Genomic DNA, 25207 nt, shown 5'->3' with positions numbered 1-25207 from the left:
GGGTTTCAAGAGTAAAATAAAATCAAAGTTAATGAATTAACATTTAAATAAAAAATGCATCTTCAAATAAGTCTTGTACATGAACAAATGACTGTTGAAAAGTGAAATGATGTGTTCCTTCCCCCTCCCCTGGTTAATAAGAATCTGCATAAGTGATAAGACTTCATGGAAGCAGGGATGGACTATATATAATTTTCTGGAAATGAATCAGAACTAAATGTACTGTCAGCAAATATGCAACGGAATGAGTTGGACCTCCCAAAGATTGCTTAAGGCAGCCAGTCCGGGAGATTTGCTCTTCCAGTGTCACCACTTTGTCGAAGTAAGTATTTGCACCTCCTTCCAAGCTATTCAGACAGGTGTCATGTTTCGCCAAGTCGTCTTTAAAGGAGTCCATCTTTGTGTTGACCTCGGTGGCGAGAATGGCTATTTGTGCGGATAGGTCAGTGGATAGTGACTCCACCTTAGCCAGCACAGTCTGTTCAGACTTAATGATCGCTGCCATTACCTTGGCTAGGTCAGAGTCCGTGTCCGGTGAGCCCGAGGCTTCAGTAGAGGTCTGCTCTTTTGTGACTCACATATACCTCAACTAACTGGTGCCCCCGCACATTGAAAGGTACCCAGCTGTATATAGTCTCGCTATTGTTATTTTACTGCTGCTCTTTAATTACTTGTTACTTTTATTTCTTATCCCTATTTTCAACGGTATTGTTGGTTAGGGGCTTGTAAGTAAACATTTTACTGTAAGATCTACACCTGTTGTATTCAGCGCATGTGACTAATAAAATTTGATTTGATTTAATATTCACTAGAACTAGGTCATGATTTTATATGACCCTGGGTAGCCTATATAACAACTTCCTCTCAATAGATATGCAGCAACCCTTATAGTACTCAACGAACAGTGAATAGATTTTAGATTTTTTTTAAATGTACAGACCATCTCTATATGTATGGGTGTTGGTGACAGGCAACATTAGGATTTGTGTAGGCTACTGCTTTCATTCACATGTAAGTATTGCACTTTACCCTATGTTATGCTCAATTTTCAATCCTCTGCCTTTCAGAAAAATAGCATTATTATGATGTTGCAATGCACTTTTAATAAAGTTCGATTTGATTAGTTGGTCAGGCATAACACAGTAAATGTAGTATATTTTAGTACATTTTCAAACTGAAAGGATTAGGTCTACTGCTGTAGGTGTGCATATTTTAGTACATTTTCAAACTGAAGGGATTAGGTCTACTGCTGTGGGTGTGCATATTTTAGTACATTTTCAAACTGAAGGGATTAGGTCTACTGCTGTGGATGTGCATATTTTAGTACATTTTCAAACTGAAAGGATTAGGTCTACTGCTGTGGATGTGCATATTTTAGTACATTTTCAAACTGAAAGGATTAGGTCTACTGCTGTGGATGTGCATATTTTAGTACATTTTCAAACTGAAAGGATTAGGTCTACTGCTGTGGGTGTGCATATTTTAGTACATTTTCAAACTGAAGGGATTAGGTCTACTGCTGTGGGTGTGCATATTTTAGTACATTTTCAAACTGAAAGGATTAGGTCTACTGCTGTAAGTGTGTATATTTTAGTACATTTTCAAACTGAAAGGATTAGGTCTACTGCTGTGGGTGTGCATATTTTAGTACATTTTCAAACTGAAAGGATTAGGTCTACTGCTGTGGGTGTGCATATTTTAGTACATTTTCAAACTGAAAGGATTAGGTCTACTGCTGTAAGTGTGTATATTTTAGTACATTTTCAAACTGAAAGGATTAGGTCTACTGCTGTAAGTGTGTATATTTTAGTACATTTTCAAACTGAAAGGATTAGGTCTACTGCTGTAGGTGTGTATATTTTAATACATTTTCAAACTGAAAGGATTAGGTCTACTTCTGTAGGTGTGTATATTAGAGTACATTTTCAAACTGAAAGGATTAGGTCTACTGCTGTAGGTATGCATATTTGAGTACATTTTCAAACCGAAAGGATTAGGTCTACTGCTGTAGGTGTGTATATTTTAATACATTTTCAAACTGAAAGGATTAGGTCTACTTCTGTAGGTGTGTATATTAGAGTACATTTTCAAACTGAAAGGATTAGGTCTACTGCTGTATGTGTGTATATTTTAGTACATTTTCAAACTGAAAGGATTAGGTCTACTGCTGTAGGTGTGTATATTTTAGTACATTTTCAAACTGAAAGGATTAGGTCCACTGCTGTATGTGTGTATATTTTAGAGTCTTTCTCATTGTGATTATGGTTGCAGGCTACAGGTGTGTTTGTGATAGATAGTCGTAGACATGGAGAAGCAGACTGTGGACTTTGCCAGGGACGCTTTTCTCACAGGGAGGTCCCAGCCCCTGAAGTTCAGAGTTCAACAGTTAAAGTCCCTTCAGAGGCTGATCACAGAAAGACAAGGAGAGATTGCCATAGCACTCAAGCAGGACCTCAACAGGGTGAGAGTTTGAAAGTCATTGATTTTTTGTTGTTGTTGATAAATAGACATACACTGAGTGTACAAAACATTAAGAACACCTTCCTAATATTGAGTTGCAAGGTGTCAAAAGCCTTCCACAGGGATGCAGGCCCATGTTGACTCCAATGCTTCCTACAGTTGTGCCAATTTGGCTCAATGACCTTTGGGTGATTGACCATTCTTGATACACACGGGAAACTGTTGAGTGTGAAAAACCCAGCAGCGTTGCAGTTCTTGACCAAAACGGTGCGCCTGGCACCTACTACCATAACCCGTTCAATGGCACTTAATTATTTTGTTTTGCCCATTCACCCTCGGAATGGCACACATATACAACCCATGTCTCAATTGTCTCAAGGCTTAAAAATCCTTCTTTAACCTGTCTCCATTTCCTATACACTGATTGAGGTGATTTTAACAAGTGGCATCAATAAGGGATCATAGATTTCACCTGGTCAGTCTATACCATGGAAAGTATTCTTAATGTTTTGTACATTCAAATGTATCAACAAAGGGCATATACATATACACCAAGCTTTTTAGATGTAATAAAGCCTTCATAAATCGTAATGCATTTATAAGACCTATATAGATGCTTCACAAATCATAAAAGTAACCAAGTGAATGTCTGAGTTTTCATAACTTTGAGGGAGAAGAGAGGGAGATACCCCTTACCAGATTAGTAAAGTCCAACCACCTACCACATTTGAATGACTAATCCAGCATGTTTAGGCACAGAGTGTGTTGATAAGTAAATAATAACGATCCATATAGCCTGGATACAGACAGACATCACTGCCCTGTCGTTTTACAGAGCCAGTATGACACAGCCCTCTCCGAGCTGATTGGCCTGGAGAATGAGATCAGCCTGGCAGTGGGGAAGCTGTCTCAGTGGGCTGCCCCTCGCCATGTGGAGAAGAACATCATGACCTTAACAGACCAGGTGTACATCCTGCCTGAACCCCTGGGAGTGGTGCTCATCATCGGGGCATGGAACTACCCCTGGGCCCTCACTCTGCAGCCCCTGATCGGGGCCATTGCAGCTGGTATATACCCCAGGCCCTAGTTGAATTAAATTCCTTCAAATGTTCACACTACAAGGGGAGCAGAGGGGTATACTACAAAGCAGGATCAATGAGTCACCTATGAGCCACCTAACATTGATAAACAACCAGATATAACCACTTATTTGCTGGCTCATTAATAAAGTTAACAACATCTAAGTTTTTTGGTTGTTGAGTGAACTAGACCATGTCTATTTCAAGCTTATCTTTAAAAATAAAAGGTTATATACCAATATTTAATCAAGTTACCTGGCTAACTCATTGATCCTGTAATGGATGCATATTTAGTTTTCTAACTTTATCTCAGCAACCCTCTCACACACTGTTCATTCTTCCTCTACAGGGAATGCAGCAGTGGTGAAACCCTCTGAGTTGAGTGAGCACTCAGCCAGTCTCCTCAAAGCACTGCTCCCTCAATATCTGGACAAGGTCTTACATTTTGTTAACCTTGTATCAGTAATAAAATAAAACATCTAAATGTGTGGTTTTGGGGTAAACTATCACTATAATGTTGGGTTATTTTCCCTGACAGGAGTTATATCCTGTGGTGACAGGTGGAGTTCCAGAGACCCAGGAGTTGCTGAGGCAGCGTTTTGACCACATCTTCTACACTGGGAATAGCACAGTGGGGAAAGTGGTGATGGAGGCTGCAGCCAAACACCTGACCCCTGTCACCCTGGAGCTGGGGGGCAAGAGCCCCTGTTACATCGACAAGGACTGTGACCTCATCGTGGCCTGCCGGTAACTGCTATTTGCACCGTTGCTCAGCAACCCATTTTATCCATAGTCACATGGCTCATATAGACATGTCTTGATACGTCATGTGTTTGTTTTTATAGCCGAATCACATGGGGAAAGTTTTTCAACGTTGGGCAGACGTGCATTGCCCCTGACTACATCCTGTGTGAGCCCAGCATTCAGAACAAAGTGGTGGAGGGCATCCGGAATACACTACAGGTCTGTTCCAGATCTGTCTTCCCACAGCAGAGTAGTCTATTACCATGGACAATATATCAGGGTTCTATATCTGTCTATTACAGTGTGCGTATGGTTTGAGACAGCATCTAATCCTCGTTTTAGACAGCATCTAATCCTCGTTTTAGACAGCATCTAATCCTCGTTTTAGACAGCATCTAGTCCTCGTTTTAGACAGCATATAATCTTTGTTTTAGACAGCACCTAATTCATGTTTTAGACAGCATCGAATCCTCATTTTAGACAGCATCTAATCCTCGTTTTAGACAGCATCTAATCCTCGTTTTAGACAGCATCTAAACCTCGTTTTAGACAGCATCTAATCCTCGTTTTAGACAGCATCTAATCCTTGTCTTTTGTTAATTCCAGGAGTTCTACGGCCCGGACCCCAAATCTTCCCCAGACTACGGTCGCATCATCAACCTGCGCCACTTTAGTCGAGTGATGGGTCTGCTGGAGGGATGCAGTGTGACACTAGGGGGAGAGAGCGACCCATCACAGTGTTATATTGGTAGGGAGAATCCTTATGGGGGAGATGATTGGCTGGACTCTTGCCAAGCTTCTTTATTTATGCAATGGGTATACAAATCCATATTGAATCAATTCTGGGATGAACTTTTGTCAGTGCTGTGATGTGCCGATGTAACTGACTGTACCGTCCCTGTGAATCTGTCAATAACAATGACCTTTCCCCCCCCACATCTGATCTTCCAGCTCCCACCGTGGTAACGGACGTGTCTCCTCACACCAGACTTATGCAGGAGGAGATCTTCGGACCTCTGTTGCCCATAGTGACTGTTGGTGATGTGGGTGATGCAATTCGCTTCATCAACGGGAAAGAGAAGCCCTTAGCGCTGTATGTTTTTTCCTCTGACAAGAAGGTAAGCTACTACCGTTGAAACAATAGGACTCCATATTAGGAGAGTGTAGAGGATCATGCAGACTATATTATTATTCTCTCTTTTTGCCAATGAGGTGATAAAGCGAATGATTGCCGAGACCAGCAGCGGCGGGGTGGTAGTCAATGATGTCATAATGCACTACGTGCTCAACTCCCTTCCCTTTGGCGGCGTAGGTAAGACCGATAACCAACAAGTATTTTAATAGTTTTGGCTAGCACATTGGTGAATTTTCCTAGTCTAATATCCTATCTTATAATGACCTCACTTGCTGCTCTCTGAACTCTGACCCCGTGCAGGTCAAAGTGGAATGGGCAGGTACCACGGGAAACACACCTTCGACCAGCTCAGCCACCACCGGGCGTGCCTGATCAAGTCCTTGGGCATGGAATGCATTAACATGGCCAGGTACCCACCCCAGGACCGCTCACGGGCACGCAGGGCCAGACAGGCCATGAGGAGCTCCCTGTGTGACCAATCCAAATCCACCTTCGTGTGGGCAGTTTTGGCCACCATCTTAGCCTGTGGTCTCCTTGTCGCCCTGATTGTAATTGTAGTCATGGGTGCCAGGTAGCCCAGGTTCTCACTACTGCAACTCATCAACTGGAAATTGTTTTTTGCATCAAATGCACTTCTTGAAGTTGCTATATTGTAATGTATCATCATCAATGCATTATGTCAATAATTCTGTAATCTTACTATGAGAGGGTTTACTATCTATATATCAACCATGATCATCTATTTTATGAGCTGATGTTTCCTTTTCTGTGGTTAAAAAGTAAACAAAACAAACCCCTCAGGAGCCAGAGATGAAAAACAAATCTTTACTGTCCATTACTTCATTAGCACAGATTTACAAAAATATGTTAAATTATATGCACATGCCATGGATACACACAATATTTGAAATGTTGTTTTGAAAAGAAACAAAAAAACTTTTCAGTAACGTTATTGCTTTGTACCTTTTGTCGTTAATGATAACATAAATAACTTCAATACTAGTCTATTGACATGGCTTTGATTTGTTCAGATGAAGTCCTAGGAAATGTAACATCCAAATGTTCCTAGTAACTTCATAATCTAGTAAACTGGCCCTGTCTGGCCCTAGCGCATTAAGACATTTATTAATTCAAAGAGCAAAATGGCTTCCAGATGAGCAGCCTTGTAGGACAGCCTTTAGGCCAAAAGGCTGTTAATTTCCAGTGTCTGGACTGGAGGAGGAATGAGCTTCTACATAGAATACCTGAGGGTTAGGGCTCTGACCTTGTCAGGCACTGCAGCCCAGGGAGCTTCCAGCGGTTTCCATTGTGTATGCGCAGGTCCAGCCACTCTTGCTGTGCCACGGCCAGGTAGGAGTCCTGCGGGGTGGAGGCCAGCAGCTCAGGGCTCATAGAGCCCTCTGCCTGGGCCAGGGCCTGTTGACATGCAGACTGGAGGTCCATGTTCTCAAAATTATTCAGACTGCTAGACGATTGGTCCACCATATTGGCACTACTTGGACCTGACGGGTAGAAATCACAAGATTGTCAACAGGAGAAACAGGCCAAATACATTGCTGTAAAGTGTTGTGGTACGTCTGACTAATTCCACTATAGTGGGATTCAACTAAAAATCATGTTATCAATGATGAAGGTACCCCCCCTGGTGGACACTTACAGCAGCGTCTGAAGGGCTCCCAGCCCCGCGAAGGCATGTAGGGCTTGGCCACGGGCTGCTGCAGTAGGCACACGATGGCGTTGTCCACCTGGTGGAAGACCCGGAGGGAGAGCAGCCTCTGGTGGATCTCCTCTGACAGGCTGTATTCCTCAGAGCGTATCAGGTTCCGGATCAAGTCAAAGTCTTGCTTCAGCTGTAGAGCCCCCTGGATACTGCAGAGAGAGAGAGAGGGGAACAGAAAGGTTGGTGAATGGGTGTGTCTATCACTCCCCTTACTAGTGCCATGTTAGGAGATAACAGTAATGATAATCAGTATAATCACAGAAATAGAATCACTAGTATGGGCTTCCCAAGTCAGAGATTCTATGCCCATTGTAGTAATTGTATTTCTATGGTATTCAGCACGGTTGTATTTGCTCATCTAGAATCAGGGAATACTGTACACATACCTGAACTTGATCTTCTGCTTGAGGATGTGCTCCATCCAGGCCTCCATGAAGGCTGTCATGGCCTCTGTCAGGGCGGGGATCCGAGCCTCCTCAGGCAGGGGCTGCACTCCCTCCAGTACCTGTCCTATTACACTCTGAGCTGCAGTAGTAGCGTAATCACTAGGGCTGCTGGGGAACTCTACAGATACAATAAGATGAAGGAAAAAACAAGCATCAATTATATTGGCTCCATACACAAAGTACAACAGAAAAAAACTAAAATAGTGGACATGTTTCTTATGTTTAGAATATTGGATATTTCAGTTCCATCAGCCTGTAATTTACCCGTTTTATAGTTCACTCTCCAGTGCTTTGCTGAGGGCATGGTCTGCAAAAATATCTCCTCAGACATCCTCTTACAGTCCTTGGAGAAGATTCTGAGCACCAGTTCAGAGAATACCTTCAACAATGCAGACATAATAGAACTGAGTTTATTTGAGTAATAAACTCAAATCGGTTATAAGAGATGACAGGTGGAACATTGGTCTAGAAATTGACAGATCAACCATTATATTGTCCCTCACCTGTAGATCTGTGACACTCTGAGTAAGCTGTGCAGCCAGCAGCTTGAGGAGATGATTTTCATTCACACTCAGGGCCTCCACATGCTGCAGTAGCCTCACCACTGATGCTCTCAGAACCTTAAAGCACAGAACACTCTTATGTAAGTGCATCCCTCAATGTCAACATAGGATTTTTCACTAAAGACAAGAAGAAAGATGGAGACCACCTGAAGCAAGGCCAACATACATTCAATAGGGAAATAGAAGATGTGTCCCCCAAATGTCACCGTATTCCCTATATAGTGCACTGCTTTAGACCAGAGCTCTAGTTCAAAGTAGTGCACTATATAGGAAGCCATTTGGGAAGCATGTCAGAGTGAAGCCTCACCTTGAGGTCTCCTAGGGTGACAAGCAGGAACTTGTTGAGGGACCAGGAGGAAAGGAACTGGTAGGCCTTTCTCATGACCCAGAAGGTAGAGGATCGGACGGATGCCACCACTCTGCTCAGCGATCCTATGTGAAGGGACCTCATAGTCCGAGCATTACTGTCACCTGATGAAGGATGAAAAGCAAGATGACTACCGTGTGGCCTGGTAGAATGTTTAAGAGGTAGAGAAGGAGAATGACCTAGGGATATTTGGAGGTGATTTCCAGATTAATAAGCAGTTTAAATCATATGGATATGGGGGTTAACTTGGACCAGGTGGGCTGATATAGGGGTTACCTTGGACCAGGTGGGCTGATATAGGGGTTACCTTGGACCAGGTGGGCTGATATAGGGGTTACCTTGGACCAGGTGGGCTGAAGATTGAAGACACTGCAGCACTGTGAGGAGTGGAGGGGACAGCTGCAGGAGTCTCTCCATGGTACATGTCATCACCATGCAGTTCTCACACTCAACTCCTGGAAGACATTTATCTTTCAGTCCTGAGCCCAGTGACGCACACATCACTGCAAGAGAGAAAGAAACACACACACAAAGATTAGAGACAATACCTTAACAGAAACCAAAAATATTGTGTTGTTATATTACTATAACTACATGATGCAGATGGATGTCAAATTACAGTGTATTAAGGATGTTTTAAACACAGAAACTGACCCTCATCCCAGTGCCTAAAAGCAGTGTTGGACAGGAGCTGTAAGATGAAGTCATCAACCACTCCTCTACACTCTTCAGGGATGAGCTCTGCAAGGCATTCAACTATTATTTATTGAAAGTGTCACAGTCACACATCAACTGATTAAAAACAGGCAGCATTTGTTACCTCCTCTACAGCCATGGTTGAGCCACAACACAAGCTGGAAAACCATCTGGTCGTTCCACTGGTTAACACTGCCCAAAGGGTCTCTCTTTGGTGGCTGGTGGAAACGCTGAATGACGGCTTTGCCAAACTCCCTCCACAGCATTGTCCTGTAATGACCAAAGAGCTCCACACAAGCCCCAGACTGGACTGACTTGGGTCTCTTTATCTCCTGCCTGGCCTCATCTGTGGGTGAAGACTCTCCCTCAAAGCACCTGGGAGAATGTTCTGGGGTGTTGGTACACTCCGGCCTGGGTCTGTTGGGGATGTGTGGAGCCATCAGGTCTGTGGAGGACACCAGGGCCTGGAAGAGAATCTCTAGAGACTTTCGGTCCTGACGGATGAAGGCTATAAAGGGGAGATCAGAGGACCAGGAACAGGGTTTTCCCAACCTGGATTCATCTGAAGAGGGCCCAGGGAGGTTCTCCAGTGTGAGCCCATCAGGACTGGGCTCTGAGGGGTGTAGAGGGGAAAGCAGCGGGAATAACAGTTCTAATTTCTCCCACGTAGGGGCTGGGGCTCCAGTGTGCAGGGCCTGGGAGTGGAGAAAGCTCTGTTGGGAAGCCCATTGGTACAGCTGCTCTGCCGCGATCTGCCCCCTGTGCTCTGCCAGTATCCTCATAAGTTCAACCACTGGGAACGGTGCAGGAAGGCTACCCCTCCGGGTGGGCTGCCTGCTGGACAGCCCAGGCCAGTCAGACAGCTGCAGGGTCTGAGTTCTCCACCGCGAGCCTCTATGCTGGACTCTCTGCTCCTCCAGTACCTGGTTAAAGACCTCTGCCCCAGCCAGCAGGTCTTCTAAGGCATCTCTAGGCACCCTGGCCAGCTGAGCTGAGGCCAGAGCGGAGAGGGCTGTATAGATACAACGTTCCATCAGAACCAGGGCCTGCAGTCCCAGCACTCTCAGTGTCCGCTGCATGACAGCAAGGGTCTCTGTCCTCTGGAACAGAACAGTTCTCAGCCAGACGTCAGACTGGGCTTTGGCACATAGAGCATCCCAATGGCTCACGTGGATACGTAGTTCCTGGCACAGGCCTCCCATCCCAAAGCTCCAGGCAGAGTTTGGTCGCTCCAGGACTCGACTCCTGTCCATCAACAAACCTAGCTCCCGCTCCAGCAGGCTAGTCAGTTTGTCAACGTACACAGTGGTGACTCTGGTGCGCCGGGCATACTCATGGAGGAAAAGGAGCTGAGCCCGCTGTTCCAGTAGGTACTGCAGCTGCCCATAGTGCTGGCTGAGGGTAGCGGCTGGAGGGTGGTGGTAGAAACTGCCCTCTGTAGCGAGGCCCCTGACGCAACTCTGCAGCTGGCCTGTCCGTGGCCCCCGCAACACTTGGCACTGTGGACTGAGACCCAGCATGCCCTGGTCTAGCCGCTGCAGCCTGCTAGATGACTGAGAGGTGAGGTTCTGGCACGCTACAAAGGTATCCCGGTTCTCAAATTCCCACATATCATCACTTTTCTGCCTCAGTAGCCACCTCAGGCTGGGGTTGAAGCGAGTCCTCAGCAGGGCCTCCGCCTTCTGCAGAGACTTGGTGAAGGGACAACTCTGGGACCAAGAAGCTGAAGATGACAGGAGTATAGTGCTACTGTAATGCCACACAAACAGCATTGTCCTCTTATCAATTTGTTTCTATTTACATAGCTCAGGTGTTAACTATCAAAACAGTAACAAAGAAGGTGTTGCCCATACCATCAAGCTTGTCCTTTGAAAGAAAGTCATCATCTGACAAAGCATTTAGTCTCTTCTGAAATAAGATGGTTCAGAGAATGGTCAATAACAAAACCATAACTTAATGTTTTTTTACATTGATTTAAGCATACCACAAAATATTTCATTGAGAATGTTAGTCACTTACCTGTTCATCTTCAGAAGAAAAGGGTTCTGGGTTCTCATTCACAGGGGATGTCTCTGTTTTATCTGGATGAAGACAAAGAGTAGTATCAAACCACGCAACAGTGTTCCTATTCTGAAACAGAACACGAAGTAACAATAAACTACGTATTCACAATCACAATGTCAGTGTAGTCGTTAGGGAACAGAGAAGGTTACCTCCTGCCTTGTCCAAACCTCCCTGCCCCTCTATTTCCAGAGCGGTCCCATTCTGGGTCTCCTGGTAGGTGCATAAAATCTGAGCCATATCAAACAGGACACAGCATTCAGGGGTCTTTCCCAAAATGGCTCACATTGCTGTTGGAAACAACGTTATTAATTAAATGCCCTCATAGAATAAATAAACACATTTCCAGGAAACAGCACTGAGCTTTAACGTTACTCAAGGTAACATGATCACCCTCTTTACATTTCGTATTCAGGTTACGTCCAGCGCTTAAACTTTAGCAATGAGGTCAAGCTCGCCTGCTGATGTTTTCTGATAGTATTCCTTGACAAGCTGTCGCCACCAAATACTCCATCTGTGCGATCGCTGATAGTGGACTATCGTATAGAAAGGCAACAATAGCCACCGTTCACATAACTAATACAGGTGTCTATTTGAAAACGATTTCACACTTGCTTGTCATTGCCAAACTCTAGTGAGATTCATAACTCTATCACAGTGACACACTCCCTAACATGGTAGCTACGCGTTGGCCATCTGAAAAGTATAGGCTACTTACTGCCATAAGAAAACGGCAATAAACACAATACCTGTGAAATCAGTATCCGACGTAAGGGCCCAGTAAGAGAACCCCATTTAGCTGGCTAGTAAGTCTATGCTTCCTCTTGACGCCTAGCGTTGGCAAGTTCATTTGTCAACATTGCTTTTTACTCCACGTTGCTTGCCACTCTTGCTAGCAAATATTTTCTAGTTAGCAAGCGACGGCCAAATTGAAGAAATTAGCATCCATTGTTGCTAGCTACCGTTAAAAGGTAATAAAACATCACATTTGTACTTGAATACTTCCGTGTTTCACATCAACACTTGCTGTGAGGATTACAGCAGTCAACCGTTAGCAATTTAGCCAATCCTATTTTGAGTTTTAATCCTAGTGCTCACGAAAGTAGCGTGTTTGGTCCACGAATAGCATTGCTAGCTCAAAGCTAGCTAACCATCATGATACAAACAGCCAATGAAAAGAGAGCGTCCCTTGTTATGGTTAATACGGGGCGGAGCTATGGCGCTCGTCCACATAGATCTATTGCTCATCCATGCTTCCGATAATCACTAAGTAATAAGCATTACTGTACTATGAAAAACTAGCTAAGAACATATACATTTCGCAGCTACAGCCAGGCAGAACGCTGAGAATGCATATACAGAAAACTGATCATAGACTAAAATAACCTTGACGCATAACCTCATTTATTTTTTAAAAACTGCCTATAAAAATCTCAATGCCAACATAACCCTTCAAAATATAGTACATTGTATTTCAAAACAATTTACACAGGCTGCCAAATTCGGATATTTTTTTCTAATTGGTCATTTTTACCTACCACATCAGATCTTTTTCAGAGCTGATCTGATAGAGAAAAAAAGATCTGATTTGGACTGCCTGTCTAAACGCAGTCAAATTTACACTCCCAACTACTCACAATAAATGTATTTTCTTAACATAAAGTCATTAACAATTATAAAATGCAAGCATCCACAGCACAACATAAGAAAATTTTAACTATATACAATTCAGGTCACTGACTTGAATTTAATCATGAATTTATCCTGGAATTTTAATTAAGCATTATTTTTTTCCTGCTAGGGTGATCGCCATGGATTGTCTTTCAATGCACAACAGTTAGGCCATGTCAAGATCAACTGATGCATCTATTTTCATCATCTTGCTGGGAGTCCCTTGGCAGGAGTCCTAGAACAAAAAACAAAAAAAATCTAGATTAGTTTTATACTGAAAAAATGCAGCACAAAGTCACTCCAATTGTGTTTGGTAAGAGTCCAATAGTGCTTCCCAAAATTGCTTTTGAACATGGACCAATAGTTGTCTTCAAACATGCCAAGACTGGTTAAAGAACATACCGGTTGAGACGAAGAGGCATTGCTGACTTTAAGAGGCTGTGTGCTCGAGTCTGAATCCAGCTCAGGGAAGTCCAGCTCAATATCCATGACATCATCCAAGTCAACCTCCTCTCTAAATGATACATGAAACAAAGAACAACTGTATTACAAACTTGGTTTGAGTAAGCCATCTGGCACAAAGGTGTCCTCTCATGAAGGATTTTCCCTGAGACTAGATAGATAAATTTTTTCTACAGGATGGCTTTAACATATTTCCCAAATCCAATTTCAGGAGAACAACGTGTGCTTACAATTGAAGGACTATATCAAAGGAAGTATAAAGTTAAATGGCATAAAAACATAATATATATATACTTTTTTTGCTTGATCGTTTTAAATGCCAGGATATTTGAGGGGCTTACATGGCCTGCAGCTCACTGCCTTCCAGGGCTGGGGGATCCCACGCGTGAATCTTCACCTTCCACAGCTTAATCTGCTGGTCCCATGAGCGCCGGCTGTACTTCTTAAACTTGTTGGGAGTCTTAGGATGAACTCCCGGCTGCCTCAAGTGCCTGGCAAAACAATGGAAAACAAAATGGGTTAATATTAACTTTGATCTATTAGGGTGGTAGCTGAATGAAAACCAACACTATTTTACTCACTTGGGTACTTCCTTGATGTATCTGTCGTAGGCGAGTGTGTTCTTCCCATAGGTGATCTGTTTCTGCCTCCTCATCAGGACTTCCTCGTCCTCCTCCATGACCTCACCGGGGACAGGAGAGTCCCTGGACTCTGAGCTGAAGACAGGAAACAGATTAATGAACGAAATGCAATGAATGGATGTACCCTGAGTGCCAGTCTGTTTGTGCTATCATGCCAACTCCTTGTCACGCACATTGTTTGTTTGGCTTGACAATGAGCGAGCAATGGAGTTGGCAAGAGCACAAAAATCTGGGACCAGGCTCTCATGCAAAACACAGTATGAGACATACATTTTCAAACATACCTCCCAGAAGAGTTCTTTCGTTCCCTTGGACCAAAATCTGATGTTAGTATCCTCCGCCTGTAACTAAAAGAAACAATACTATAAGCAATTGAAAGCTTTTACAAGCACATTTATCTAAAAGGGGAAACTCCGCAGTGACTGCTGACCGTTGCATATCCCGACGGACACTTGAGCGCCTTTCGTCAGTCTCCACTTCACTCCCCCAATCCGCGCATCTAGGAACTGGACCTTCACTTTCAGGAGTGGTAAAACTGAAAGAGGAATGAAATGTACAGTTATTATGAGATTCCTCTCCAGAAGATGGCGTGAAAAAGACATTAAACATTACCATACATTTTAATTGTTTTTAACAGCATTATTCAGGGTGACATACATGGGGCACATTTGCATTTAGCAACCATCTGTCAACCAAGCTATTGTTCTCAAACGCTTCCCTCATTTACGTGTCATAGGGAAGTCTACTTAATTTATGGTTGTCAAGGTCTACATCCCAAATTGCTTGTCCCAATAAAGTGCACTATAAAGAAACCATAGGGCTCTGGTCAAAGTAGGGCACTATGTTGGGAATTGGGTGCCATTTGGGACACAAAAAAAGGGCTACACAGAAAATCTACCTAAAATATTGGTTTGATAACTCCCAAGTGAGCAGTCTGAATCTTATCTTACCTAACAGGTCTGTGGTTAGCATTCATCTTAAGATCACTGGTACCGGTTGAGTCCAAGTCCCCATTTGATCTCATACTGCCATCAGCTCCCCGTTTCCGGCAGTTGGACCACCTTGAAGGGCCCCTATTCCTAGAAACAATGATATATGGATCAACAAGACTGAAAGATCATGCCATTGTCAAGAACGTCATTTTCCCGAAGAACTTAACATTAAAACAGTACTAAAAATGCCTTGTTCCCTTTGATTTAGTTGATTATTGTCAATCACTACAGACTCAGTGGAGACACTAGTAGGTACACTAGTTGACTATTTATGAGATATTTCAAGCACAGTACAATAGCTGCTTCGGCGCCATAGGATGCATGAGCGCGAAAGGTTTTGCTAGTCAACCAACGTTACTATAGCTAGCTAGCAAGCAAGCTAACGTTAGTAGCTAGTTAGCTGTTGCATTAAAGCCAGTTACATTAGCTAGCTACATTTTAAGGGAAATACGTTGTTATAAAGTTGTCTGGCTAGCTAACGTTAGTTAGATAAACAAATGAGTTGCACTTTCTATTTAGCTACTGTAACTAGTTAAGGCAAGTTAGCGAGCTATTGTTAGCTGATTAGCTATCCAGCAGTAAACTTAGCTAGCTAACACCTGATCAAAATAAAAGGTTAGGTGTCTAGCAAACGCTACGTTACTGTACGTAGCAAAACTAGTCAAGAATGCATAAGCCAGCAATGCAATAAATGCTCACATACTTATAACACAATAGGAAACATACATTAGCTGGAAAAGCGTACCTAGAAACAATTAGCCAGCTAGCTAACCAGACCAGCAACAATTCGGGATTTCGCGGGAGAAGACTGGCGCGAGAGAAAGCGAAAATAGATTTTTAAATAGATTTTTGTTGCTAAATTACTTACAAACTCATGACAACTCACCTATTTTCATCTCCGTTATATTCAGCATTGGTGCGTCTGGATTTGTGGCGAAAAGACATTTTTTTTTCTAAACTTACAGAGGAACGAAGGGCTTGTAGCTACTTCCCTTAAAGCAGAGATCTTTTGATTTTGATGTGAACGCGCCAAAGCTAAGGAATGGCGCTTTCCCTGACGTCAGTCAACAATTGAAGCATTCATTTCGCATGGCCCGGTGGCCAAGGAGTGTAAAGATATCGGTTAAGGACCAATGGAATTGTCTAATTTCGCAGCCTCTGCTGTTCCGGGGCACCGTGCCATGTACAAACGAACATGCCCGTTGTTGTCACGTGACGGAAGGGGAGGGATTTGACGCGCTTGTTTACAAAACCACAGATGGAACAGTGGTGGTTTAGTTATAAATAGAGGCATATATTTAGGGGGCTAGGCAAACTTTTAGAATATTATACAACATACAAAGAGGCGCCCTATACATTCTGTTACATAGCATTGTTTAAATATTCCTCGTGTAATGGTGAGCTAACATGGCTGCCATAGAATGTTGTAGTGTCATGTAAATGCGTTATAATGCTCATTCTAGACAATCCGTTTTATAGCATTTTTTTAAATTGTGTATATTCCCCATGTACTGTTAATGTGCAGCTAACGCCACGTCAATGTGCTATACAAGGAAACTCCGAAATTTCAAAATGTTTAACTGGAAGTAGTTATATACGTGCTGCGTTCAAGCAAGTCGGAAATGTCGCGGCATAACATGGCTAGAATGTTGAAGTGTCGTTAATACATCATCATAATGCAGAATCCGCATTGGCCCAACTGTCTATTGATGCATTCAAGACAACTGGGACCTCTGAAAAAACGGGGTCAAATCATGTCAGTGACCTTCTGGTCAGAAAGTTAGAGGTCTACATAAATGCCAGAGTTTTCGACATGAAACTCCCACTTAATTGGTAATTAGATACTTATGCATACATTTCAGTTTTCTAGATCCGACTACCATGTGAATGCGGAATCATCTTTGCATCTGGGACAGCATGGGCAGCGCCAATGAGTAGAAACAAGTGTTCTGTAAGATTGGCTGATCCCTCTTGATGACCCGATTGGACACAGTTGTCTTGAACGCACTGAATTCGGACATTTCCGAGTTCAAAATTGTTTTAAAGGCGGCGCTAACACATGTTCTGCTTATACATTTCGTTGATTAAAAAACCTAATGTTGCCGCGTTCAAAACAACTGGGATCTCGGAAATCTGTGACTTCCAACTTCAGTGCGTTCAAGACAACTAGAAACTCAAAAAAACGAGCACCAACTGAGAAAATAATTTAGAATGTTCATCCAAATCGGAAACTCCGGCATCTTTCTAGTACTCCGTCTTTCTGACTTGAATATCGTCATGATTTGTCCCCAAGTTCCCAGTGAATGCGCCATTACTGTTGATTGCCACAAAGAGGCGCCCAAGACCGTCATGGTGGATCACTAGGCCTACTGATCAATGAGGTTCAGTAATTTCCTCATCCATTCTCGGTATTGTTAAAAACATGTTTTGTGGCAATTCTCACACAACAATTCTTAACCTTTTTGTTCCCAGGTCAAGTTAGTTAATTTTCTGTTGACAAATCCTCATCGAAATGTGGTATCAAGCAGTGGACATTCAGCAACAAACAAAACAAATTAGAGGGTAGCTATATTTTAATAAAGGTAACATAATTGTGAAATTAAGTATATGGCAATTTTAAAAAACCATGTACCACATCAGTTTTCCCCATGTCATCAACTGACTACTTCATTAATTATATTTTCATAGCCCTACTTGACAAAGTTCCGTAATTGCATAACAGACCGATGAAAGACTGATAACACAAAGATTAACAAAATGTTTCCATTACAGCACCCTTGAAAAAGAGACAGTAAAAACAGAGTAAAGATATGTTGTGCTGCACTGTCCAGAGCCTACTACATTTTGCCCCATTTGAGTCTCATCAGATCAATCAACTGGAAGATGTTGAAAACCACACAAGGTAATTCAAGGGGCAGACAAACGTAGGCTTAAGTGACTCAGCGATATGACGTAGGTACACAAAGTAAACAGCATAGTGGGTTGATTTCCACAACTACGAGCATTGACTCACGAGGCTAAACTTCTCAGCTGTTTTGGTTCATACCTACCACTCTTAACACTGTGACACGAACACGAGCACATGCACAGATACTGTGCGAGCCTTGCATCTCGCTCATCGCAATATCGTCGGTGCTGCTCATGGAAACATCATTTTGCTGAGACTAAATTTAACCTCTACTTAGAAATCTACCCAGCTTTAAAGCTCAAAGTTCATGTTGTAGCCATATTGTGCAGGGAAAAATATTTGATCAAATCAAAATCATGAAGAGCAAAGTTAGAACAAAACTAGAATATGCCAAGGTTTCCCATAGCAGAGTAATGGCACTAATGATGCAATAGAGACAAGGCACAATTAGAAAAGTAATCACAAGGGCTATCTGATGTACATCGCACCAAACCACCAGCAGATTCCTATGCATATCTTTAGAATTGACTGAGAGGAACACAGTATTGAGTGATCAGGGGACAATGCAGACATCCAGGATGCAGAACTTGGCCCTACAAGTGGGGCAAGGCACTCTGTTGCCCAACCAGGTCTCAGGTTTCTGCTGGTCCTGGCGGCTGGCAAACCATTTGCCCATACAGGTGAGACACCACATGGGTCTACAGTAGCACTGCTGGCACTCTCCTTCACCCTCCTCCTGGCATAGCCGTAACAGTTTGGTGTTGGCGGGCACCTGCATGCAACCAATGCAGGACTCCAGCTCCTAAGAACAGAGGCAGAGAAATACTGGGCATGATATTTCTAGTTTCTACTACACTGAGCAGAACACATTTTTTCATGACCATTTATCAAGCATGTTGGGAGAATTCATTTAAAGGTAGACTCAGCAAAATTATGTTGTCACGAGCAACACTGGAGATTGAGGTGAGCGCTTTGCGCTCACACAGTCAAAGGGGGATACCAAGTCAGTTGTACAACAATGCCTTCAACTGAAATGTGTCTTCCACATTTTACCCAACCCCTCTGAATCAGAGAGGTGTGGGGGGCTGCCTTAATCGACATCCACATCTTCGACGCCCAAGGAACAGTGGGTTAACTGCCTTGCTCAAGAGCAGAACAACAGATGTTTACCTTGTCAGCTCGGGGATACGATCTAGCAACATTTCGGGAACTGGCCCAGCGCTCTAACCACTAGGCTACCACACACAGTATGTGCACAGGTTCACTTCACGCTGTGTCGTTTACTTTCTGCATCATATCGCTGAGTCTACCTTTAATGTTGAATACATTAAATGGTTCACCCATAGACAATATAACATGGGGGCACCTGTCCGCTTGTCAGCTGGTAGACTTGGTTCATTTCCACCTGGGATTTGAATGTTTCCAAGAAGAGGTCACTCATAGTCTGGTGAATGACCACGTTGGCAGCATTCCTGATTGGTGCATGCAGCTTCTCTCGCAGTTCTGCATATTCTGTTGAATTGAGCCTACGCAGGTGCATAATTCAGAACTGAGTATTTCACATATATAGTACAACAGCATTATGCATCAGAAAAACAATATTTGCATTAAACAGGTGTTACAATGGGAAATAAATATGGTAGATCTATTTAAGGTTTTGAAAGGGGTTGGCATTTACGGTTTACTTCTCAAATGAGCTGACAAGACAACAGCAAGCTTAGCCTATAGCTCGTGTTAGCTACTGTACCTTATGTCAAAGGGCTTGACGCTGGGGTTGATGCTAGCGACTCGGAGTGTCAGGATCTGAACAGGAGTGGCTGAGTCAGGGGAGAGCTGGTGTTGCCTTGAGTCTGTGACTGTCAAGTGAGTGTCTTGCTGCAGTGCAATATGTACATAATAGGTAGTGACCTTCATGATCCAGGTGTCAGTGATGAGAACCCTTGCACCAGGGGCACCCGTTGCAAACTTGTCAATGCGGCGAAATTCTGTGTTGACAGAGGAGGCAACTGCCCCCCAGCCGGACTGGGGCAATGCATGGGCTTTAAGGTTCTGCGATATTGGATGATTTCCCCATTTGTGCCGAGACCAGTAGATGACGAGCACCCAGCTAAAGAGCTGAAGAGCCAGTGACAATGTGAAGAAAGCCCTCCAGCCATCACTTATTAAGTGAACATAGGCCAGATACTTTTCTGGAGCAGCTATGCACATTCCCATGTAGTACCCTGTTGGATACGGAACAGAAAGTTTGCTCAAATGTCTATAAACTTGACGTTTGAATGATGTGGCCAGCTACTAGCTAGGCAGAATTATCACAGATAAAAGAGACTAGCTATACTATAGTAAAAAACAACAATACAATCAGTTAGTACGAATGATCACTTGACAGGACAGTGATCAATGTGGGTATTGCATGTCAATAGCTATTTTTCACTAGGCCCCTGGCAGCTAGTTAGCTGCTAGCTAAGTGACTTACCAAGTGGCAAAGTTGAATGAACTAGTAAAGTGACGCTCGTTCTCCTCACATGATATTGAATGAAACCAATATCTTCACTTCCAAGCCATCCTGAAAACAGATTTTGCACGGTGAAACCAGCTGATCGAAATTCATTTGGTGTGAATACAAAGCAAAACGCTAATACTATGTAGGCTAAAGAAAACGTTACTTCTGGCCGATCCATGTTACCAATGTATTTGTATCTAGTTAAGCTAACAGTCTAGCAAATTTTATTAACACATTAGCTAGCTAGAACTGAATAGGAAGAAACCAGACCAAAAAATGACAACATCCTGTGCCACGACTTTCGCTATCCCCTGAATTTTCAAAATAAAAGTCGGGTGCTGTAGTCCAAACAAGTTATTTCTTCCCTTTCATTTAGGGGAATCCCCGTTGAAACCGGATGCAGTTTGATTTCCATCTTAAATGAAGGTCCAATTCACTAACTTTGCCCCCTCTGCCCTCGATTTAGCTCAAGGGAGCGAGTGACGAATTTAGACCACTTATGGTTGATATGACGCACAATTCAATGCAAACTGTAGTTAAGCGTCATAATCCGGGGGCCGCGAAGTGTCACATTTAATCAACGTAGGTAGCTTTTAGGAATACTAAAATGTATTGGAATAAACGACCAAACAAAAAAACTATCTAGCCAACTATGGGTAACTGTAGCTAGTTGTCTGACTCGAGTGCAAGCTAGCTACGTTAGCTTGCTAGGTACATTCATAGCTTTAAGTTGGTTGTTTTTAAACTCAACTTCCAAGATTTCCACCAAGGACTTTGTCTCTCTGATCATCACTCTCCCTTGCTCTAAGGGCTCCCCAGTGGTGCAGTGGTCTAAGGCACTGCATCTCAGTGCAAGAGGCGTCGCTGCAGTCCCTGGTTTGAATCCAGGCTGCATCACATCCGGCTGTGATTGGGAGATATCTATTTTCCTGGACTTCCTATAGGGCAGCGCACAATTGGCCCTGGGTAGGCTGTCATTGTAAATAAGAATTTGTCCTTAACTGACTTACCTAGATAAATAAAGGTTAATTTTTTTTTAATTGCTTGGGCAAGGGACATTTAAGGTACACTCAGACGTGACGATGTAAAACGTTATTCAAGGGCTGAGGGTTTAGCGCTGACAACCATGAGTTTGAACGGCAGCCTGGGTTTCGCAACAAACATCTTCTGTGCATTTTATGGCACACTACAAACCAAAAAGCTGTACTGGGTAAAAAAAAAAAGGTAAAATAAAACCCATATGTGATAGGGAAACCTAACTTAATTTACCCAAAATAAAACAAAAAAACACATTGACAACACAAAAACCCCTACTTCTTCCTTCCTTCAAATCTCCATATCTTTCTTCTCGGGCTCTATGACCTGAGAGGGTGGTACGGCTTTTGCAATGCAACCCCTCCGCCGAGAACTCTTTCAGAGCCAGGAACCGTTTCTCTCCACCTTGGGAGTGCCATTAATCACCATAGCTATAAATATCACAAAGTCCACCTGCTTAACCTTGAACATATCTGGGTCCTGCTGTTGAAGGGCAACCCCTGCAGCCTTAAGTGAAGGCCTATCCACCACCATGGACTCTTCAGGAGAACTATTTGAATCCTCAACCCTTTTAACAGGAGCTGCATATGAAATGCTCTGAACAGCCCTGACTTTGGACACCTCATTCTCTTTCACCCTTGTTGGGCATTCCAAAGACATGGCTTCATGGTTACCACCACAATTGCAACATGTCACATTTTCATCACTTTTAAAACAAATGATATGATCTTTTCCAAAACTTGAACATCTCGGTTTCTCTATTCTGCAAACACTTGAAACATATCCAAAAGCTTTACAATGATGGTCTTGGAACAGATGTTCCAAGAGGCACACAGGGCACATCAAACTTATCAAACCGGGTGAGAGGCAACACGCTCCCTCTGATCCTCAGAAGAACAAAAAAATCTAAACAACTCTTGTGACCCTCACAGCCTTCACTTTACCCAGCACTCTCTCCACCAGTTTGGATATATCACATGGATTCTTTAGAATTGGTAATCCAATCAGATGCTTTTTGAATAGTTTGTTCTCAAGTAAATTTCCCAACCACGTTGTGGCGAAATCCTGCACGGAGCCTTCACCGTGCGCTGCCACTTTAAGAGAGCATCAGCAGTAAGGAAGGAGGAAATAAAGACAGCTTTTTCAGCTCTTTGGGGAGGAGCTCTTGGTTGGCGCGACAGTTTGATTGTGTGTGCTATGCTGCAGAAATTTGGTTTATTTTCAGTGTGTGTAGTTTATTAAGTATTTAACTCAATCATTGGTGTGACAGTTCTAGGTCGTGGTTGTTATCGTTTGGGCCCGCGCTGGTTATGGATCGCATGGATTAGTAGCAACATTGTTGTGAAGCTTTGACATACAAACCAACAAACCATCGAACGGTCAGACAGGACACCAATACACCTGATGGTAATCATGGTCAGGATTCTTTCATTGTGGAAGGACTCGATGGACTAATGGAGTTGGATAGCACTGACCCTATTCCCCAGGCTTCCGGCTCACCTATAACATCTCCACCATTACCCTCCCCTCAAACCCTTCCTGTTACCCTGTCCAGAGAGAATGGGAGAGGTGTCTCTGTGATCACTGGACAAATGGAACATCAATGGACACACACCAATCATAGTTTGACAATGCAGGAGAATGCCATTCGCAAACTTAGTGAATGTGTGGAGGCTCATCAGACAGATGTGCAGCGGAGGTTGGATGCTTACCCTCTACCTTCCCTGTCAAATGGAGGAAAACCAACAACAAATTGTTCAGAGACAGAAATATTTACAAGATTCTCTGAAGCAGGATATTCAAGGAAAACTGCACTGGTTCAAAACACAAATGGAAACTAATCATCATCAAGTCATGATGAGGAGGAACAAAGGAGGAGGAACAAAAACAGAGTGCAGAGGAGTCAGCCTCTGTTCTTGAGGAGGAACAAAAACAGAGTGCAGAGGAGTCAGCCTCTGTTCTTGAGGAGGAACAAAAACAGAGTGCAGAGGAGTCAGCCTCTGTTCTTGAGGAGGAACAAAAACAGAGTGCAGAGGAGTCAGCCTCTGTTGTGAAGGGAGTATGTTCTTATCTGAAGGAATTTATGGAGGACATGAATAACTCTCTCACAGGGGAACTACGATTTCTGATTGAACAGAGTCAAAAAGGACGGGGGAACTACGATTTTTGATTGAACAGAGTCAAAAGGACACCGTTAATGAGATGGGGAAAGCACAGAAGGCCACAGACCTTCAAATGGAAGAGCTGCACCAGGAGGTAATGCAGTACTTTCCCTTCTGGACAAATCTTCTGCACCTCCCTTAGGTTTTACCTCTGCCACTGGCTTGGCCAGTAAGGGAATAGGAACAGGTAGCACTACAAAAGCCCCTCAGAAGATACTGTTAAACAGAACTCCCGCTGCCACTGTCATGCCTCCTCTAGAGCGCTCCCTCCCTATCAAACTTATTTTCCCCACTTTTGGCAGCCCAGAAGATGATGTTGATCCACTGTTTTTCTTATCTAAGTGTAATTATTTTCTTTCTATCCGGCCCCTTACTGACTTGGAGGTTCTTGCCACCCTCCGCAGTGTTCTCTATGGTACAGCAAGAGACTGGTGGGAGATGGGGTAAACATGTGTCAACCTGGGAGGAGTTAAAAAAAATATTCCTCTTAGCCTTCCTCTCAGAGGGATGAACTGGCAGAACGTGTTCGTAACAGAGTCCAGGGTGAAGCAGAGCCAATACGGGACTTTGCCTTCTCCTATCGAGTTCTATGTAGGAGATGGAAGGCTGACATTACTGAGCAGGAGATGGTCAAACTCCTTCTTAAGAACATGGTTCCCCGCCTTGCTAGTCAACCTTGAGAACGTGTGCAGACTGCAGAACGTGGATGATCTGGTGCGTCTTGGGACTCAGTTTGAGAAGGACTGGAAGCACCACCTCCAAACTAAAAACCCTGTTCCCTCATCCAAGTATACCCATAACTCTCCTGGGGCTAAACCATCTCAGATATTTGTACCCAAGATCCAGGACAAAAGTCCAGTTATATGTTGGAGGTGTAAAGTCCAACATCCTCCAGATTCTTGCCCCCTCTATGTCCAGCGTCAGGATTCAGGAAAAGCTCAGAAAGGACAGAAGACTGAAAGTCTAGACAGGCGTGGTGGCTTGCATACAATTGGGTAAGCTTTAAAGCCCACCATGAAGCCTTTAGACAGCACAACTAGCGGTCTTATTCCTATTCTGCAACAACTTTTGGTTCCTCTGACTGTTAGGAACTGGAGAGGTCATAATCGACACAGGGGCATCTTACACCCTGATGCAAGAGGCCCTGTGGCAGAACATGGCATTACCTCATGAGGAGCTACGAACATGGGAGGAGGGACCATTGTACTTGGCCAATGGAGAACCTACCACCCCCATGGGCTGGATTGGTATAATAATAAAACTGCATGGTGAGACTATTAACCTTCCTGTGGCTATTCTTGCAGATTCAAGCCTTGCATTTGCTGTAGTCCTTGGCCTAGATTTCCTGTTCTTCAATGGACTGACCATCTCTATGTCCAAACCCTCCTATCGGCTGCACTCTGACTATTCCCATTTCAACCTGGTAATGCACTGATTTCAGGCTGGAGCCTGCTACATTATGCAGAGTCCGGACAAGGTCAAGTCAGAGACAGAGAAAATATAAAGAGATAAAGACAAAAACATGTTCCACCAGTGAAGTCCGAGAACCCAACTATCACCCTGAT

At 43.5% G+C, this 25207-nt stretch overlaps 4 protein-coding genes across 12 annotated transcripts; 1 reads left to right on the top strand and 3 right to left on the bottom strand.

The window, feature by feature from the left end:
• The first annotated feature begins 208 nt into the window (after window positions 1-208).
• Window positions 209-6420, top strand: LOC109905018 (aldehyde dehydrogenase, dimeric NADP-preferring). Of its 4 annotated transcripts, none has more exons than XM_020502137.2 (10): window positions 209-322; window positions 2272-2461; window positions 3296-3527; window positions 3889-3974; window positions 4078-4286; window positions 4385-4502; window positions 4890-5031; window positions 5235-5401; window positions 5496-5595; window positions 5719-6420. In XM_020502137.2, exons 2-10 carry the CDS (start codon window positions 2306-2308, stop codon window positions 5991-5993), a joined length of 1485 nt encoding a protein of 494 aa, XP_020357726.1. In that variant the 5' UTR covers window positions 209-322; window positions 2272-2305; the 3' UTR covers window positions 5994-6420. The 4 variants fall into 4 exon arrangements, with proteins under 4 accessions (XP_020357726.1, XP_020357725.1, XP_020357727.1 ...); XM_020502136.2 differs by lacking the exon at window positions 209-322 and adding an exon at window positions 405-616; XM_020502138.2 differs by lacking the exon at window positions 209-322 and adding an exon at window positions 405-725.
• On the bottom strand, window positions 6230-12619 carry ccdc142 (coiled-coil domain containing 142). Of its 2 annotated transcripts, XM_020502134.2 has the most exons (13): window positions 12021-12619; window positions 11424-11561; window positions 11230-11291; window positions 11064-11118; window positions 9335-10933; window positions 9169-9255; window positions 8853-9017; window positions 8455-8618; window positions 8088-8204; window positions 7849-7963; window positions 7525-7702; window positions 7076-7287; window positions 6230-6920 (listed from the first exon to the last, which is right to left on the bottom strand). In XM_020502134.2, exons 2-13 carry the CDS (start codon window positions 11509-11511, stop codon window positions 6670-6672), a joined length of 3093 nt encoding a protein of 1030 aa, XP_020357723.1. In that variant the 5' UTR covers window positions 11512-11561; window positions 12021-12619; the 3' UTR covers window positions 6230-6669. The 2 variants fall into 2 exon arrangements, with proteins under 2 accessions (XP_020357723.1, XP_020357724.1); XM_020502135.2 differs by having other exon boundaries at window positions 11424-12619.
• Window positions 12620-12653: 34 nt separating this feature from the next.
• slbp (stem-loop histone mRNA binding protein) lies at window positions 12654-16246 on the bottom strand. Of its 2 annotated transcripts, none has more exons than XM_020502140.2 (8): window positions 15924-16246; window positions 14996-15124; window positions 14476-14580; window positions 14330-14392; window positions 13986-14120; window positions 13746-13895; window positions 13345-13456; window positions 12654-13177 (listed from the first exon to the last, which is right to left on the bottom strand). In XM_020502140.2, exons 1-8 carry the CDS (start codon window positions 15980-15982, stop codon window positions 13109-13111), a joined length of 822 nt encoding a protein of 273 aa, XP_020357729.1. In that variant the 5' UTR covers window positions 15983-16246; the 3' UTR covers window positions 12654-13108. The 2 variants fall into 2 exon arrangements, with proteins under 2 accessions (XP_020357729.1, XP_020357730.1); XM_020502141.2 differs by having other exon boundaries at window positions 14330-14386; window positions 15924-16220.
• Window positions 16247-17592: 1346 nt separating this feature from the next.
• tmem129 (transmembrane protein 129, E3 ubiquitin protein ligase) lies at window positions 17593-22590 on the bottom strand. Of its 4 annotated transcripts, none has more exons than XM_031789823.1 (5): window positions 22425-22590; window positions 20419-20508; window positions 19693-20167; window positions 19312-19471; window positions 17593-18747 (listed from the first exon to the last, which is right to left on the bottom strand). In XM_031789823.1, the coding sequence occupies exons 3-5, from the start codon at window positions 20157-20159 to the stop codon at window positions 18499-18501; spliced, it is 876 nt and encodes a 291-aa protein (XP_031645683.1). In that variant the 5' UTR covers window positions 20160-20167; window positions 20419-20508; window positions 22425-22590; the 3' UTR covers window positions 17593-18498. The 4 variants fall into 4 exon arrangements, with proteins under 4 accessions (XP_031645683.1, XP_020357722.1, XP_031645682.1 ...); XM_020502133.2 differs by lacking the exon at window positions 22425-22590 and adding an exon at window positions 21197-21353; XM_031789822.1 differs by lacking the exon at window positions 22425-22590 and adding an exon at window positions 20716-21292.
• Window positions 22591-25207: the final 2617 nt, after the last annotated feature.

The sequence above is a fragment of the Oncorhynchus kisutch genome, linkage group LG15 (genome assembly GCF_002021735.2).
Source record: "Oncorhynchus kisutch isolate 150728-3 linkage group LG15, Okis_V2, whole genome shotgun sequence".
NCBI classification, from domain to species: domain Eukaryota; kingdom Metazoa; phylum Chordata; class Actinopteri; order Salmoniformes; family Salmonidae; genus Oncorhynchus; species Oncorhynchus kisutch.
Note: the sequence above shows the minus strand (reverse complement) of the source record. Positions and strands in the feature narration are given on the sequence as shown.

Coding starts and splice junctions, on each gene's coding strand:
- LOC109905018 (XM_020502137.2), top strand. CDS start 2,306: ATGGAGAAGCAGACTGTGGACTTTGCCAGGGACGCTTTTCTCACAGGG. Junction 3,975..4,077: donor TCCCTCAATATCTGGACAAG/GTCTTACATTTT, acceptor TTTCCCTGACAG/GAGTTATATCCTGTGGTGAC. Junction 5,596..5,718: donor CCTTCCCTTTGGCGGCGTAG/GTAAGACCGATA, acceptor GACCCCGTGCAG/GTCAAAGTGGAATGGGCAGG.
- ccdc142 (XM_020502135.2), bottom strand. CDS start 11,511: ATGGCTCAGATTTTATGCACCTACCAGGAGACCCAGAATGGGACCGCT. Junction 8,205..8,454: donor TCACCCTAGGAGACCTCAAG/GTGAGGCTTCAC, acceptor CTGTGCTTTAAG/GTTCTGAGAGCATCAGTGGT. Junction 7,703..7,848: donor GAGAGTGAACTATAAAACGG/GTAAATTACAGG, acceptor TTGTATCTGTAG/AGTTCCCCAGCAGCCCTAGT.
- slbp (XM_020502140.2), bottom strand. CDS start 15,982: ATGTCTTTTCGCCACAAATCCAGACGCACCAATGCTGAATATAACGGA. Junction 14,121..14,329: donor CGAAAGAACTCTTCTGGGAG/GTATGTTTGAAA, acceptor TCCTGTCTTCAG/CTCAGAGTCCAGGGACTCTC. Junction 13,896..13,985: donor TACATCAAGGAAGTACCCAA/GTGAGTAAAATA, acceptor TTGTTTTGCCAG/GCACTTGAGGCAGCCGGGAG.
- tmem129 (XM_020502132.2), bottom strand. CDS start 20,623: ATGGATCGGCCAGAAGTAACGTTTTCTTTAGCCTACATAGTATTAGCG. Junction 20,168..20,418: donor TCATTCAACTTTGCCACTTG/GTAAGTCACTTA, acceptor CGTATCCAACAG/GGTACTACATGGGAATGTGC. Junction 19,472..19,692: donor GTCAAGCCCTTTGACATAAG/GTACAGTAGCTA, acceptor GCACCTGCGTAG/GCTCAATTCAACAGAATATG.